At 47.0% G+C, this 17767-nt stretch overlaps 1 protein-coding gene across 1 annotated transcript; it reads left to right on the top strand.

The window, feature by feature from the left end:
• Positions 1-11676: 11676 nt before the first annotated feature.
• On the top strand, positions 11677-17680 carry B4galt3 (beta-1,4-galactosyltransferase 3). The gene is made up of 8 exons (XM_059281259.1): positions 11677-12424; positions 12508-12594; positions 12945-13208; positions 13742-13977; positions 14943-15133; positions 15259-15381; positions 16679-16783; positions 16899-17680. The coding sequence occupies exons 1-8, from the start codon at positions 12382-12384 to the stop codon at positions 17170-17172; spliced, it is 1323 nt and encodes a 440-aa protein (XP_059137242.1). The 5' UTR covers positions 11677-12381; the 3' UTR covers positions 17173-17680.
• The last annotated feature ends 87 nt before the right edge of the window (positions 17681-17767 follow it).

Below are 17767 nucleotides of genomic sequence, written 5' to 3'. Positions count from 1 at the left end.
CAACGGGTGCTCAACAAATGCCAACTGCTGTTACGGTCATCCTTGTCTGTCCACACTCACCCTCTGTGGAGGGTCTGCAAGGCACTTAAAGCCAACAAGGATCCATGTCACTTCTGCCCATCTTTATCCCCAGGCTCTGGTTGGTTGGTAATGCTCTACTTAAGATTGGGAGAGATGTCAGAAAAGCCCATCCTGTCCATCGCTTCTGTAGGCACATAGTCACCTGAAGCAGACACAATAAACACTTGGCAACTATAGCCAACAAGAATGTGAAGCTACAAAACCAAAACCAGCCCAACTCACTCCACACCAACAAGGGCTGGGATGAGACTAGAGCGATCATTGTAAGGGTGATGGTTGAAGGGGTGGAGAAGGGATGTTACGGTAGCATCCTGGTACTCCAGGAGTTGATGTATCTGAACTTGAGCTAGGATTCAGCATCTTTTTACCTGGGTGATGCTGGGCAAGTCACTTACACGACCTTGGATGACAAGTATATGGAAGTGGGTCAATAGTAACTGATCCCACAGCAATGCTCTGCACTCAAGGACTTTCAAACAGTAAAGGCTGTGGTAACATGAGGTGACCTTTGTGATGACTGACTGGGACAGTGACTCCAGAATCAATCAGTGTAAACCCAATCGACTTCTTGGAAGATGTGAGGTTAGAATGGAATTCAATGAGAGGGACAGGATGTGGTCTGGTACGCAGTAGACAGCAAAGCAAGAAAAAAAAAGGCATGGAGAAGACACTAAGAAGAGTGGAACCATCTGTTCAGTGGTGGCAGGATGTGAGGAGCAGCACTGTGCTGGATCTCCTTTCCTTGAGGAATAACCTGGTCAGTCTTGGGTCTGTTACAGATGGGACAGGGGTGGGCAAAGGTGTGGTGGAGAATTTTGAATATTAAGTGGCAAGTGCAGAACTGCTAGGGATTGGAGAAGGAACTGAATGCTGAGGTGGGAAGGAGCTCTAGTTAAAGAAGACCCTGAGGTCAGGGTGGACCGTGGTAAAACCAAAGGCATCTTGCTCTGCCATACCACCTTCAGTGGGAACTGCCAGATATGACTTGAGATGCAGGGCAAGGGCTCTGAGGTTGAGAGGCAGGCACAGAGGTTGTGGCTGTAAGTCTGTACTCTATTTAGTGGAGCTACGTTGTGGAATGCTGTGGATTATGCTCATTGTTAATAATAAAGCTGATTGGCCAATAGCAGGGCAGAGAGAGATTGGGCAAGACAGCCTGACACAGGGAGAATGCTGGGAGAGAAGGGCAGAGTCAAGGCAGTTGCAGGAGATGCCAGTGAGCCACCCAAGAAGCAAAATGCTAGAGGATAGGTAAAGCCACATGCCACATGACAATACATAGATGAATAGAAATAGGTTAATTTAAATGTAAGAGCTAGTTAATAATAAGCCTGAGCTATCAGCCGAGCATTTTGTAATTAATATAAGCTTCTGTATGTTTATTTGGGACAAGGTGGTTGGGACAAAAAACTCTGCTTCTATTTATAGTGGAATATTAGTTTAACTATGTATAGATGTATTGCTGTTTCACCTTGCCTGCCTAAGGCATCTGATTGATCTAATAAAAAGCTGAATGGTCAATAGCTAGGCAGAGGAGTGATAGGCAGGATAGGAGGCATAGGGCTGGTGGGCAGATAGAAAAGGGGCCAGCTGTAGACTAAAGTTTTCTGGTCCCTCCCAGCCCTTTTATAAAGCAGCTAGTCTTTATAAAATAATCACTCAGAGGCTTAATATTAATTACAGGGGCTGGAGAGATGGCTCAGAGGTTAAGAGCACTGGCAGTTCTTCCAGAGGTCCTGAGTTCAATTCCCAGTAACCACATGGTGGCTCACAACCATCTACAATGAGATCTGGTGCCCTCTTCTGGCCTGCAGGCAGAATACTGTATACATAACAAATAAATAAGTCAAAAAAAAAAAGAAGAAGAAGAAGAAGAAGAAGAAGAAGAAGAAGAAGAAGAAGAAGAAGAAGAAGAAGAAGGAGAAGAAAGAAAGAAAGAAAGAAAGAAAGAAAGAAAGAAAGAAAGAAAGAAAGAAAGAAAGGCACCGGGCAGTGGTGGCGCATGCCTTTAATCCCAGCACTTGGGAGGCAGAGGCAGGAGGATCTCTGTGAGTTCGAGGCCAGCCTGGTCTACAAAGTGAGTTCCAGGAAAGGCACAAAACTACACAGAGAAACCCTGTCTCAAAAAACCAAAAAAAGGGGGCTGGAGAGATGGCTCAGTGGTTAAGAGCACCGGCTGCTCTTCACAACCATCTGTAATGAGATCTGGTGCCCTCTTCTGGCCTGCAGGGACACATGCAGGCAGAATACTGTATACATAATAAATAAATAAATCTTTAAAAAAAGAAGAAGAAGAAGAAGAAGAAGAAGAAGAAGAAGAAGAAGAAGAAGAAGAAGAAGGAAGAAAAAAAAGTGGCACCGGGCGGTGGTGGTGCACGCAATATATATATATGTGTGTATATATAAATTACAAACTGGTCTATGGCTGAGGCCTATTGCTAGTTAGCTCTTCCATCTTAAATTAACCCATTTCTATTAATCTATGTTTTGCCATATGGCTGTGGCATTACCAGTCTGCTGGCATGTTGCTCCTTGGGCAGCTGGCTGATATCTCTCTTGGCCACGCCTTTCTTCTCCCAGGATCTTTGCTTCGATTTCCCACCTGGCTATAACTTGTCTTGCCATAGGCCAAAGCAGCTTCTTTATTAACCAATGGTAGCAGCACATATTCACAGCATACAGAAAGACCATCCCACAGTAGCCAGCCACCTAGGGGCCCAGCCAGCCAGACATGGAAGAATCAGAAAAGCAGGATGGCCAATATAGATGAGGTAAATGAGCCTCTGGGAAGCACATAGATTAATAGAAATGGGTTAATTTAAGTTTTAAAAAAAAGCTAGTTAGAAACAAGCCTAAGTAAGCTAAGGCTGAGCATTCATAATTAATAATAAGTCTCCGTGTCATGATTTGGGGGCTGGCAGTCCAAAAAAAGCCTGCTACAGAGCTGTTGGTGGAGTTTTCCTGTCCCAATGGCCTGCTCCCAAATCACCGACATAGAGGCTTAATATTAATTATAAATGCTTGGCCAATAGCTCAGGCTTGTTATTAGCTAACTGCTATACTTTAAATTAACCCATATTTCTTAACTGTGCTTTGTTTGCCACATGGCTCAAGGCTTGTTACCTCATTTTCTACACGTCCTGCTTCCTTGGTGGCTGGCTGGCATCTCCTCTGACTCGGCCCTCCTTCATCCCATCATTCTCAGTTTGGCTTTCCCACCTAACTTTATCCTGCTCAGCTACTGACCAATCAGCTTGTTTACTAAATCAATCATAGTGACATATATTCACACAGTGTAGAGAAGGGTTACTCTACCGCACAGAGCTAGGCTCTGCTGATCAGGTTCTCTATGAGGCAGAGCTTGACACAGTGTCCTGTTCTTTACGCCACCCAGCACAGTGCCTGCTCACTCTGCAGCAGTGAGGGAAGGCCTGGCTACACTCCTCTCTCTAACAAGCATGGCTCCCATTGCTGTTCTTGTTCTCTGGTGGGTCTTTCGGTCCTTGGACCAACCAGGAAGGAGGAGACAGGGACAGGAGAGTGGGATGAAACTAGTGATCTCCAGTTGCTTTGTCTAGCTGGTAAAATTGGACCATATGTTTATGGAACTTAATACTATGAAGTCATGGTACAAGCAGAGCTCTCTGTTCAAGTGAAGTCAAAATAAAAACACCAATGATGTAGGACCCTGTCCTTAAAGAGCTCACACTGCATCCTGGGGAGGAGGTTGTGCATTGCATGTGCACAAAGAGAAACAATGGGACAGTGAGAGGAACTATAAGATAAGGGCAAAATGGACTTTGCAGAGATCGAGCCTGGAACCTGAGCACCATGAGCATTCAGGAAGGCGGAGACTTGGTTGGGCTTTGGAAGGTAGGTCATTATGATAGCCCTTCTCACATTTCTTTGTAAATCACTTCCACATAAGTTATTTATTTATTTTAAGATTTATTTATTTTATGTATGAGCACTCTATCTGTATGGACAACTTTATGCCAGAAGAGGGCATCAGATCCCACTAGAGATGGTTGTGAGCCACCATGTGGGTGCTGGAAATTGAACCCAGGACCTCTGGAAGAGCAGCCAGTGCTCTTAACCACTGAGCCATCTCTCCAGGCCCCACATAAGCTATTTTTAAAAACCACTTTGCTCACTAGATTGACACAAAGAAGTTTTCACCTTGGAAAGTGGAAAAAGGAGGATCAGGACTTCAAGGCCGGCTTCTGCTGCTACATCATAGTAAATTTAAGGCCAGCCTGGCTACATGGAATCGTATTTCAAAAGAAGAGGAGGGCTGGGTGATCGTGGCTCAGGCCTTTAATCACAGCACTCAGGGGGCAAAGGCAGGCAGATCAATGAGTTCAAGGCCAGCCTGGTCTATAGAGAGTTTCAGGACAACCAGGGCTACACAGAGAAACCCTGTCACGAGAGAGAGAGAGAGAGAGAGAGAGACAGAGAGAGAGAGAGAGACAGAGAGAGACAGACAGAGACAGAGAGACAGAGAGAGACAGAGAGACAGAGACAGAGAGAGAGACAGAGAGACAGAGACAGAGAGAGACAGAGAGAGACAGAGAGAGAAAGAGAGAGACAGAGAGAGACAGAGACAGAGAGAGACAGAGAGAGAGAGAGAGAGAGAGAGAGAGAGATTTATTTTTCCAAAAATGTATTAAAGGCTAGAGAGATGGCTGAGCAGTTAAGACCACTAGCTGGTGTTACAGAGGACCTGAATTTGAGTCCTAGCACCCACATGGCAGTTCACAAAATCTATAACTCCAGCTCCACATAATCCAATACTTTCTTCTGGTCTTGATGTTTTTCTGTCAGCTTAGCAGCTGCACATGAATCTACTGATATCTTAATTATCGTCTGTGGCCCCACAGCCCCTCAGTCAGCGACCCACCGGCCACTCAGTGGTCTTCCAGTCCCTCAGCCCCGGTTCTGCCACAGCTGTGGTATGTGGTTTAAATTAAGACTCTATCATTCTATGTATCAATAAGACTCAGGGGTCAAAGGCTGGGGTAAAAACCTGCTAGCTCAGAGAGGCTGAGTAGCAACTAGCTGATCTTGCTCTTTGGTGCCAGAACCAAGAGGAAGCTCAAACTCCAGTCCTTAATCTTTCCTTCCTGTGCATCTTCTCTATCCAAATTGCTGGCTTCTCCATGGCCAATTCCAGTCAACCAGTTGCTGGCTCTGCCTCCTAGTTCAAGGTAAAACTTTATTGGGCAGTCTCATGAGTGTAGGAGTGCGATCAAAATATCCCACAACATGATCTCTGTGGGTACTAGGCATGCATGTGGTGCACAGACATACATGTAGACAAAACACTGATATCCATAAAATAAAAATAAATAAGTAAAAACAAATAAAATTTAGAAACTATTGAGTTTAAAGGCTACTTCTGTGATTGAGTGAGTTGGTGGACTTGTATAGTGAAAGGGGGTCAGAAAGAGCTAGCCCTTCAAAAAAAAATAAGGATCCCAGCCCTCAATGTCAGTCAACCCTTGACCCCTTTTAAGAATAATCTTCCATACTCCACCCCAGAATATAAGCTTCACATAATACCTATCCTGAAGTTGAGTCCAACAATCTCTTGCTAGAAATGGAGGTGAGGGAATGTACCTTTACATATATGGGCCAAGATGAGCTTAAGCTCCCCAGTCTAAGTATGACCTCTGTAGGTTTGAACTATGATGTGATATAGAACTAGTTGAGCGGCTAGAGAGATGGCTCAGTGGTTAAGAATACTGGCTGCTCTTCCAGAGGTCCTGAGTTCAATTCCCAGCAACCATATGGTGGCTCACAACCATCTATAATGAGACCTGGTGCCCTCTTCTGGCCTGCAGGCAGAATACTGTGTATATAAAAATAAACAAATCTTAAAAAAAAAAAAAAAAAAAAAGAAGTAGGAGTAGAAAGAGGCACTGAAACTGCTCAAGTATCTATTTGTAAAGGTAAAAAGGGAGCAGTGAGAGACTTGAAAAAGAAGAGGTAGTGATCGACAAGGGGTGTATTCCTTAAACAAGTTCAAACAGAGTTCGGACTATCTCATTTCATGAGATGGCAAATGCTATACATAAAGACTCATTTGAACCGGGAATGACCACTTTCTTCAAACCCCTCCTGCCTGGCCCTGACAGTCTCGCTTCTGTGGTTAGAGCAGAGGAAATCTGGGCTTTTGTCCAATCCCTATTTTGGTGGTGGTGGTGGGAGAGCCAGGGTTTCTGGAGTGCTGTGGAATGGGTATTTATTTTCCTACATGAACTCTTGCCCCACTTCTTTCCTCTCCATACAGTACTTTTTCTCTCTCTCTCTAAAATAGTAGGTTGACAGCGATAAAGCAGTATCTCATTGGTCAGAGCTGGTCAGGAAGGGGCAAGAGGGTGGATTCAAAGGATTAACATTTTATTGGCTAAGAGAATGACGCTTCGGAGCCAATTGAATACCTTCCCCATTAACTGTTGCTGGGGGGAAGCCAAAATCTTTGGCAGTGAGAGTAACCAGCTGACAGCTGGAGGAAACCACCACTTCTAAATATGCTTAGAAAGAGGGGAGCCAGAGGAGCTGGGGGAGCAACAATACTCAACAACACCCCAGACAGGGCCTTATATGGGGACAGGCTCCGAGTACTTAATTAGCCTCGGGAAGAAGAGGAGGGTGGAAGTATATTTAAGCATCCTTTATAGTCTTCAACTAACAAAAGGCCTCATGAACTCTCAAAAACAGTGACACACATCTTACACACACACACACACACACACACACACACACACACACACACCCTGACAGAAACATGTTAGGCACATTCTCTTAATAATGTATATGCAAATATTCACAAGAATGAGAGAGGTGGAGGGGGGAGAAGAAGAGGAGGAGGATGAAGAGAAGGAGGAGGAAGAGGAGAGGAGAGAGAGATCAGGAAATGAGTCTCAAGAATAAGGTAAAAATTCCTGCTTGGGGCGGGGGTGGGGGGGCAGGGCTGGAGGGATGGCTCAGGGGTTAAGAGGACTGGATGTTCTTCTAGAGGTCCTGAGTTCAATTCCCAGCAACCACAGGGTGGCTAACAACCATCTATAATGGGATCTGATGCCCTCTTCTGTCATTAAGGCATACATGCAGATAAAGCACTCATATACATAAAATAAATAAGTCTTTAAAAAAATCCTGCTGGGTGTGGTGGTACATTACTATAATTCTTGCACTCAGAAAGTTGAGGCAGGAGACTTGCCAGGAATTCGAGGCCAGCCTAGGCTATGTAAGAAGACTCTGCCCCAGGCCAGGCGTGGTGGTGCATGCCCTTAATCCCAGCACTCAGGAGGCAGAGGCAGGCAGATCTCTGGGTTTGAGGCCAGCCTAATCTACAAAGTGAGTTCCAGGATGGCCAGGGCTACAGAGAAAAACTCTGCTTCCAAAAACAAAAAACAAACAAACAAACAAACAAAAAGAAGAAGAAAAGAAAGAAAGAAAGAAAAAAGAAGACTCTGCCTCAAAAAGTAGAAACGGATCCGAAGCAGTTCCGTTGGTAAAGTGCATGCCACAGTGTACTTGTAACCCTAGAACAGAGGTGGGAACAGGTTCTCTGAGAGTAGCTAGCCAGACTACCTAGCCTAAGCGGCAAATCTCAGGGCTGGAGAAATGGCTCAGAGGTTAAGAGCACTGGCTGCTCTTCCAGAGGTCCTGAGTTCAATTCCCAGCATCCACATGGTAGCTCATAACTATCTGTAATGAGATCTGGCACCCTCTTCTGTATGCATAATAAATAAATAAACCTTAAAAAAATATTAAAAAAAAAAAACAGCAGCAAATCTCAGGTTCTAGATCTGAAGGGCTGAAGAGATGGCTCAGTAGTTTAAAATACTTGCCAGTCTTGAAGAAGACCAGGTTTGGCTCTCAGCCCCCCAACACTGCAACTCACAACCACCTGTAACTCCAGTTCCAGGGGTCCCAACACCCTCTACTGGTTTGCTGTGGGTACCAGGCATGCATGTGGTACACATACATACATAAAGACAAAATATTCATACGCACAAAATAAAATAAATGAATCTAAAGAATGAGAAAGAAATAAACATATCTAAAAGAACAGCAAGGTGAAAGTTCCCAAAGAACAATGTCCAAAGCTGACTTACAGCTTCCACATACATGCACACACGTGTACCACTATACACTCACACACCCCAAAAAAGCAAGAAAATTTAAAAGGAAAGAACATGAAGGTCAGTTTTTGAAAGAATAGAACCCAAAGCTGGAGAGATGGCTCAGCGGTTAAGAGCACTGACTCCTCTTCCAGAGGATTGGGGTTCAATTCCCAGTACCCACATGGCAGCTCACAACTGTCTGTAACTCCAGGGAACCTGACACCCTTACACATCCATTCATGCAGGCAAAATACTAAAGCTCATAAAATAAAAATAAATAAATTGGATTGCCATGAGTACCAGACCAGATGGCACTATCTGTTTCAAAAAGACAAAACACACCAGTGCTAAGGAGGCAGAGGCAGATGAGGCCAGCCTGGTCTACATAAGTAAGCACCAGGCTAGCCAAGGATGTACCACAACACCCAGTCACTTACATTATTTTTAACAAAAAGATTGAACTATGTGTGTGAGTGTTTTGCTTGCACGTATATACGTGTACCACATATACGTCTAGTGTCCTTGGGAGCCAGAAGAGGGCATTGGATCCCTGGTACTAGAATTACAGAAGATTGTGAGCTGCTGTGTAAAGCTGCTGAGCATCAAGCCCGGGTCCCCTACAAGAGCAATGAGTGCTCTTAACCACTGAGCCTTCTCTCTAGCTCTAATAATACATTATTTGCATAAGCTTTATCTCACTGTTGATTTCTACAGTAACTGCCTACGTGGCCTTCTTGACTCTTGTCTTTCTACTTTTTGCCAAGGCTAAACAAATAACCACTGAGATGGAGATCTAGTTCCAACCTTGACCACTTTAATAATGCTCCACATCAGCAGGGCGGTGGCGGCACATGCCTTTAATCCTAGCACTCAAGAGTAAGAGCCAGGTGGATCTCTGAGTTTGAGGCCAGCCTGGTCTGGTCTACAGAGCGAGATCCAGGACAGGCACCAAAACTACACAGAGAAACCCTGTCTCAAAAAAAACCAAAACAAACAAACAAACAAAAAAATGCTCCACATCTCCATCAGAGAAACATTCTGAGCAGAGCAATTTTATGCCTTTTTCTTGCCCTTCAGATAAAACCATGGCCTTAAGAATTGTGGTGATCCACCATTGACCTACATCCTCAGCTCTGCACTCTTTTTAAGTGGTTTACAGTCTTTCCATTTTGTTTTCTTTCACATTGATTGATTGATTGACTGATTGTGTATATATGTGTGAGCACATGTGTGTAAGTGTGTGTATATGTGTGGAGTCAGAGGATATCCTGTGGGAGTCAGTTCTCCCCATCAGTGGTTTTCGGGAATCGAATTCAGGTCTTCAGGTTTGGCATCAAGTGCTTTTACCTGTCGCCTGTCTTCTTACTTTCCCGTGCTTAGAATATTTTACCACCTGCTGAGTGCTCCAGTCGCCAATCTCAGCGTCCATACTTGCTATGTTCTGACACTGAAAGCAGTAAGAGAGACTTCATTCAGGATGGCTGTAAGAGGGAAAAGATGAGGGAGACAGGAAGAACAGAGTTGTGGGAATTTGTCCTTTTTTTTTTTTTTTTTTTTTTTGGTTTTTTGAGACAGGGTTTCTCTGTGTAGCTTTTGCGCCTTTCCTGGAACTCACTTGGTAGTCCAGGCTGGCCTCGAACTCACAGAGATCCGCCTGGCTCTGCCTCCCGAGTACTGGGATTAAAGGCGTGCGCCACCACCGCCCGGCATGAGTTGTGGGAATTTGACAGTGAGTCAAATGAGTCTGTGTTTGGCCTCAAAATGACATCACGAATAGAGGGGTCCTCGGCAAACTGACCTGACGGGATTCTTGCTGAAGGCAGATGGGGGTGATCAGGTATCAAGGGGATGGTGGTACAACTCTTGCTTATCTGGTTTGGCAGGATTCTTTTTGGCTAAAACTGTTTGGGCAGGACCAAGATAGGGGCAAAGATAAGATCTAGTTAAAAAGAGGGCCTAGCAGAGTGTGTCTAACTCTTGGTTAAGAAGAGAATTGTCCCCGGTGGTGGTAGTGGTGGTGGTGGTGGTGGCAGCAGCATGCCTTTAGTCTCAGCACTCAGGAGACAGAGGCAGGTGAATCTTTGAATTTGAAGCTAGCCTGGTATACAGATTGAGTTCCAGAACAGCCAGGGCAACACGAAGAAACCCAGTCCCGAACCCCCCCAAAAAAGTCTTTTTTAATAGCCATATAAAAAGGGAACACATGGCAGGGTGGTGGTGGCACACACGTTTAATCTCAGCACTTGGGAGGCAGAGGTGGGCAGATCTCTATGAGTTAGAGGCTAGCCTGATCTACAAATTGAGTTCCAGGACAGCCAGGATTGTTACACAGAGAAATCCTGTGTGTGTGTGTGGGGGGGGGGGGGGGACGGAACATATGTTTATAGTGTTTAATTCATGAAGGAATTGGCTCTACAGAACACACGTTTACAGATGAATATAAAATTGAATGAGAAAATAGAGACAAATACTTGTTTTTTTTCTCCAAGTGGTGTTTACGAGACAGAATTCATGCAGGTTACTCACCTATGTGGAGTTGTAAGATAACTTTCATGAAAACAATGTTTAAAGCGGGTATGCTGTAGACAAGTCCTTCAGGCTTCCCGTTAGACATGACTAACTATGAGAAGCTTGCCCAGGATAGCCACATGTGAATGAGGTGTCCTTTTGGGTCATCATGATCACTGTACTATTTGTTGGTCCCCCCCGCCCCCCAACACACACAGGAGACAGTGCGCTTTTTGAGGCAAACACCGTACATAATTGGTCTTTTATTGTTTCCTTGGCCTGAACATTTGCTTCTAAGAAACAATAAGCTATGGGCTGGTAGAAGCCACAGGATTAAATATCTTGCACATCGTTGTAGCATCCAATTTAGTCTACTACCTAGGAAAGCATGTTTACATCATAGCCGACTCTGCCTTTCCCTGCACATGCTCTGTTTCATTGTTAACCAAGTTTGCATTTCAAGGCCTGTGCGATAATAACATGTGGATACAAATGCGTTACAGTAACCTCAGAGAGAAACTAAGTAGCACTAGGCTACAGGGGGCGCCGTTGACACACTGGGGAAGAGGGCTCAGCCTACCCTGGGGTGAGGTCGTCCGATGCATCAGAAACTGGTCCTCCGCCCTACTGAGAAACAAGGGCTTTGAGGTGAGCAGTGGAACCCCGTTAGGAGACTAAGGTGGAGAGGAAGCGCTGGGGTCTGGGACTCCTCTGCGACCTTAGCGAGCCTCTCGGCGGTGCAGGTGACCGGCCACCGGGCTAGCAGGCTAGGCAGTGCCGGGCCCCTGCGCCTGCCCGCCAGAGGCTCCGCCCCGTGACGCGGGCCCCGCCCCCAGCGCCCGCTTCCAAGATGGCGGCGGCGATACCTGCCCGGCCGTCCGAGTGGCGGTGACGACGGGGAGCAGACCAGGTACTGTGGGCTTGGGACCTTGGAGAGAGAATCCTCGGAGAAAGGTTCGGGAGGTCGGGGGGTGGGGAGGAGAAGTTCTGAGTAAAGGCTGGAAATCCAGATTGAGCACAGACAGGGTCTCGGGTGGAAATGTGGACGCGGGCCGGTTGCCTTCACGATGCACGGTAGGGATAAACCCAAGAGACTGGTGGTGGGATGGGCGTGCCCGCAAAGAATGAGGTTCTAATCGCCATCCCCCGCGCGCGCACAGCGCTGGCCACGCCCTTCCAGGTGAGCCGGCCCCGGTGTCCTGGGCCGACTCTGCCCTAGCCCTCCCTCTCAGTTCACCTAGACCTCTCCTCCCCACCCCCACTAGGCTTGGAGAAAGGTGGAAAAGGTAGAGGACACCACCCCACCCTTCTCTGGGCCACGCTCCCGGGTTGCTTGCTTGCACGCAGCTCCCAGGTGGTCATGCACCCTGCACCTGCGGAGGCGCTCCCTGGGACGTGAAGAACAGAAAGAACCCGTTTCCTGTTTTACTCTGTTTTCTAGGCCACTCCAAGGTACTGTCACAACTGCCTTGACTCTTGAATAGTTTGGCCTCCATTCATTTCCCTGTCCCCCACTGCCCCCGAACAAACTCGTTTTGTTGGAGTAAGTAGAGGGTTAGGTACAGACCTGACACTTGCTACTCTACTGCAGGTAGCCTGAGAGAGACTTGACCTGGCATCGACTCTTTTTCCAATCACTTTCCCCGCACTTCCGGTGATGGGAAAGTTGTTTCTTCCTGATCTTGATCTCTGCTGTACAGGTGACTGGTTCTCCTTGATCACTTCTGTTCCCGCTGGTCCCAGATTGGCTGTTGGAATGCCTTTTTTCTGTCTTCCGTGACAGTTCCAATTTTAGATAATGCCTCACATCTCTGCTCCCCGGGGACCTCCTGGAGCCCCCATGATCCGGAAGAAGACAGCTTGAACACAGGTGTGTGTGTCTGTTCTTTTATAAGACTGGAGGGACTTTAAAAACTTCTGAAATGGACTTGGGACTTGAATGATGTAAGCTTTCTTGAGGGTGGAGACTGAAAGCGGGTGAAGTGGATGAAAATGAAACCTGAGCTTTAGTGATTTGTATACGGACTGCTCGTGGTTGGTTACCTTCTGTTGTTTTTTTCCCCCTCCTTGTTTGATTACAGCAGTGTTCCTTATTGTGACTTTGTTCTCTGCCTGTTTTTCTTCCTCTCCCCGGCACCACTTTTCTCCCTGCTGATGTCTCTGCTGGCTTGCTCTGACCCTCCCTGTTTGCTTCCAGAAATCCCTTCACTCTCTCCCTAGCCCTCGGCAGGATGTTGCGGAGGCTGCTGGAGAGACCCTGCACATTGGCCCTGCTTGTGGGCTCCCAGCTGGCGGTTATGATGTATCTGTCACTAGGGGGCTTCCGAAGCCTTAGTGCCCTCTTTGGTCGGGACCAGGGCCCAACGTTTGATTATTCTCATCCCCATGATGTCTATACTAACCTCAGTCACCTGCCTGGGGCCCCTGCAGGGCCTCTCTCAGCTCAAGCTCTGCCTTACTGTCCAGAGAGATCTCCTTTCTTAGGTGAGTACAGAGGGAAGAAGGTGAAGAAGAGAACAAGGTGTGGGGGCAGGGAGTCTTGGGTTGGCATGGGTTGAGACTTAGATTAATGCGCTCTAAGGTGGGCTGATGTTGAGAGAGTGGCCTGTGAATTCAGAGGGCAGATTAGGCTCTTGAGTCGCAAGCTTTCCAACGCCTGCCCGTTTTATGAGCTCATCATGCCCCAGGGTAGGAATAACTTCTCTTGTAGATGAGTCTTGGCTTTATTAGGTAGAAGTCCTTGTGCTCTTCTCCTGTAGCTTCAGTGTGGGACAAGAGAGAGTTATCTAGAACCCTAAAATAAGAAAGTAAGTAGTTTAAGGTAAGGAGCCTGCCTGCGGCTTTAGGCTTTGTGGAGCTGGCTTAATGAGGGAAATCCAAGGCTTGGTAGATTTATGAGTGAGCCCTTGGGGAAGTGAGCCCAGAATCAGGCTTTTTGGCCAGAGGTGTTCTCAGATTCTGATACCCATTTTCTCCTTGTGCCTCCGATTGCTGAACTTGCCATTTCCTACCAACAGTGGGTCCTGTATCAGTATCGTTTAGCCCAGTGCCATCACTAGCAGAGATTGTGGAGCGGAATCCCCGGGTGGAACCAGGGGGCCGGTACCGTCCTGCAGAATGTGAGCCACGCTCCCGGACGGCCATAATTGTGCCCCATCGTGCCAGGGAGCACCACCTGCGGCTGCTGCTCTATCACCTGCACCCCTTCCTACAGCGCCAGCAGCTTGCATATGGCATCTATGTCATCCACCAGGTAACCCCACTTTCCAGCTTATTCTTTCTTTTTCTTTCTTTTTTTTTTTTTTTTTTTTGTTTGTTTTTTGAGACAGGGTTTCTCTGGCTTTCCTGGAATTTACTCTGTAGACCACACTGGCCTCAAATTCACAGAAATCCACCTGCCTCTGCCCCCCAAGTACTGGGATTAAAGATGTGAGCCACCACTGCCTAGTTCCTTACTCTTTCTTTGATGTTAAGGAAGCCTCAAATAAATGCCTTTTCTCTCATCTAATGGGTCTGTGGGATAATTGTTAAGAGGATCAGACAATAGATAATGGAGAAGCCTTGCTCGTCAACTTTGTTAGTTCCATGCTTATTCTGTTAGGTCTGTTTCCCTATTCTGGTAGGGTATTCCTACTCTCCTATATTTTTCTATGATTTTTCTTTTGTTGTGGCTTATGCAAATTTGGAATTGGCCAAGGATGAGCTAAAATACTAGTTCTGCAATTTTTTTAAAATAATTTATTTATGTGTATTTTGCCTGCATATATGTATGTGCAAAACAAGTATGTATTTGTTTTATTTTTTGAGGTAGGATCTCATGTAGCCCAGGCTGGCCTCAGAATTTACTGTGTAGCTGAGGATGGCCTTTAACTTCAGCTCCTCCTGCATCCACCTTCCCACTGCTGGGATTACAGGCACATGCTACCGTACTTGGTTTTGTGTGGTGCTGGGGACTGTGCCCAGGCCTTAATGATTGCTGGATAAGCTTCTACCGACTGAGCCCCATCTCTAGCCCCTGTTTTGTTTATAGTCTACTCAAGATCTTCCTGCCTCAGTCTCCTGAGTGCTAGAATTAGTCAGGTACCAACGTACTCAGCTGTTTATCTTGTTCTCCCTTCTCTGGGCCCCATATGCGGCTTCGATGTTCTTCTTTTTACTTCAGCATGCATGCTACCTACTTTCTCCATGCGTAGCCTGGTCCCCTTCGTTATCTTCCAGGCTGGGAATGGAACGTTTAACAGAGCCAAGCTTCTGAATGTTGGGGTGCGGGAAGCCCTGCGTGATGAAGAATGGGACTGCTTGTTCTTACATGATGTGGACCTCCTTCCAGAAAACGATCATAACCTGTATGTGTGCGACCCCCGGGGACCTCGCCATGTTGCTGTTGCCATGAACAAGTTTGGATACAGGTAGAGGGCATAGAAGGGTACTAGAAAGCAGGGAGACCAACCTTGCAGGAGGATGAGAGCTAAGGGGATTGTGGGTAGGGTTGATGCTTCAAATTTGTGAACTACAAGGATCTTTTTCTCCTTAGCCTCCCGTACCCCCAGTACTTCGGTGGGGTTTCGGCCCTCACTCCTGACCAGTACCTGAAGATGAATGGCTTCCCCAATGAATATTGGGGCTGGGGTGGTGAGGATGATGACATCGCCACCAGGTCAGACTTCTTGCCACACCTCTTTCCCAAACCCTGGCCACAGTCTTTCAACACAAATCTTTAACTTCCTGGTTCTGCACTGAGCCCATTCCTTTCCGTTGACCTTAGTCTGCTCAGGACAGGCTTTGCCCACTGCTGCCCATTCTGTCAAATTTCCATTTTCTAGATAGACCTGGTTGGTTATATTCTTGGGAAAAGAGGTAAAATCACCTGGAAATATGGAATTCTAGATCTTAGGAAGGGGCCTAAAGAAAGGTTAGTTCTTCATTCTGACAGGCTTACGTGGAGACTACTTCTGTGAGAATGGGGGAGAGGGATTCTGCTCCATATAGCCCAGAATCACTTTTTTCTTTTTTTCTTTCTTTCTTTTTAAAGGAAATAAAGGTGTGTGTGTGTGTGGGGGGGTGTTGACTGACATAATGCCACCTCATTTCTTAGCATGTGAAACATTCTTACCTTTAGCCTCCAGTGAACCAGTTTCCTGTGCAGTGTATTTGAGCGTGGCATGCTGGATCCATTGCCTCCCCTTATGTCCCCTGTAATGACATCTTTATGTGAATTCTCATCTGTGTGTGTGTGTGTGTGTGTGTGTGTGTGTGTGTGTGTGTGTGTTTTACACCCTGAAAGTAATTCTAGATGTATTTTTTTCAGTTCTTTGTCAGAGTACCTCCCCTCTTGCTTCTGTGTTTCAGACTGGGGCTTCTTTAAGGTCCTGATCACCGGTCTGCTTCTGCTTTTCTGTTTTACACATGGCAGCAGGTAGAAAGGAGTGGGGGAGTTTAGACACTATTTCTAAGTAAGACTTGCTGGCCTAGGGGGTGCAGCTCGGTGGTCACGTGTGTGTCTCGCACATGTAAGCCCCACTTTGAATGCCCAAAGGGGAAGAGGCAGAGATGGCTGAGTTTGGGTCTGCCATTTCTACGCTTTAGACAAAATGGCCCCTTTCTCTGTCCTCCAAAGACTCCAAGGGCAACTGTTAGGAGCCATTTAAAAAGGAGGTCTGAACGTGACCTATCTACCTCTGCCAGTTCTTGTAAGGCCCCAGGGCTCCTGGCATTAGGCCCTGCGGACTTAGGTTTGCCTGACAACTTCACCTTCTTCTGTTTGATCCCCTCCGGCCTTCTCATACTTGGCAGTTTTTATTTATTTGATTTTTCAGTTCTTGCCAGGCAGATGTCATCGCTCTGTGTTCAGGCAGATGTCATCGCTTCCTTGATGGTCTTTACTTTTCTCATTTACCTGCCAGCAACTGTTTTTCCATTCTAGGTCCTCCAAGACTCCTTTCCTTTTCTCATAGGGTACGCCTGGCTGGGATGAAGATCTCCCGGCCCCCCACCTCTGTGGGGCACTACAAGATGGTGAAGCACAGAGGGGATAAAGGCAATGAGGAAAACCCCCACAGGTAGGAAGGGAATGGGTTTGGGGGTCCCAGTTTTCCTCTCTTCAGGAAACTCCTAAATGCCCCTAAGTCCCAGACTGTTCCTTTTAGATCTTAGTCTTAACCCTTTAACCCTCAGATTTGACCTCCTGGTCCGTACCCAGAATTCTTGGACACAAGATGGAATGAATTCACTGACATACCAGTTGCTGGCTAGAGAGCTGAGTCCTCTCTATACCAACATCACTGCAGACATTGGGACTGACCCTCGAGGTCCTCGGGCTCCCTCTGGTCCCCGATACCCACCGGGCTCCTCCCAGGCCTTCCGACAAGAGATGCTGCATCGCCGGCCCCCGGCCAGGCCTGGCCCTCTGCCTACTGCCAACCACACAGCTCCCCACGGTTCACACTGATCCTTCTCTGTCCACTTTAATCATGAAACTGAATCAGAGGGGTCGTATTCCCCATGCCCTCTGCTCCTCACTGCTTTCGGAGGGATGTGAGGGAACTAAACCCTAGTGCTGTGCTGGGGGGCAGGGACCTCTCCTCACTGCTAGACTGGAGCTGGGCTCCTCTAGACCTGGAGGTTCCTCTTTCTAAGGGGCCACCTGTCAGGGCTTATGACTGTGAATCCTTGATGTCGTTTTATGTGACGAATCCTAGGAGTCCCCGGCCCCCGGGGTAGGAGCAGGGCTGGACCCCAAGCCCCTTCCTCGTCCATGGACATCACTCCTTTCCAAGAGTGACCTGGCTTCTCCTGGGACCTCTGTGAATATTTATTCTATTTATGGTTCCCAAGAAGCTGTTCTGGTGGAGGAAGCCCCTACCAGGGCATTTCCTGCCAGTGCTGGAGTAGCTCTTCTGGTCTTGGCCCAGGGGGCTGGGATTTTGATACCTTTTCTAATAAAGGACTTAGTCTCATCTTTGATCATGCTTTCTGTATTCCAGACCACTTTATCCTCCCCCACCCCTTACCCCCATCCCCAACAAGCCTGGAGGTTGACAGAA

This window comes from Peromyscus eremicus, chromosome 15 (genome assembly GCF_949786415.1).
Source record: "Peromyscus eremicus chromosome 15, PerEre_H2_v1, whole genome shotgun sequence".
Classification (NCBI taxonomy): domain Eukaryota; kingdom Metazoa; phylum Chordata; class Mammalia; order Rodentia; family Cricetidae; genus Peromyscus; species Peromyscus eremicus.
The sequence above is the reverse complement of the archived record's forward strand: the minus strand, read 5'-3'. Positions and strand labels throughout refer to the sequence as shown.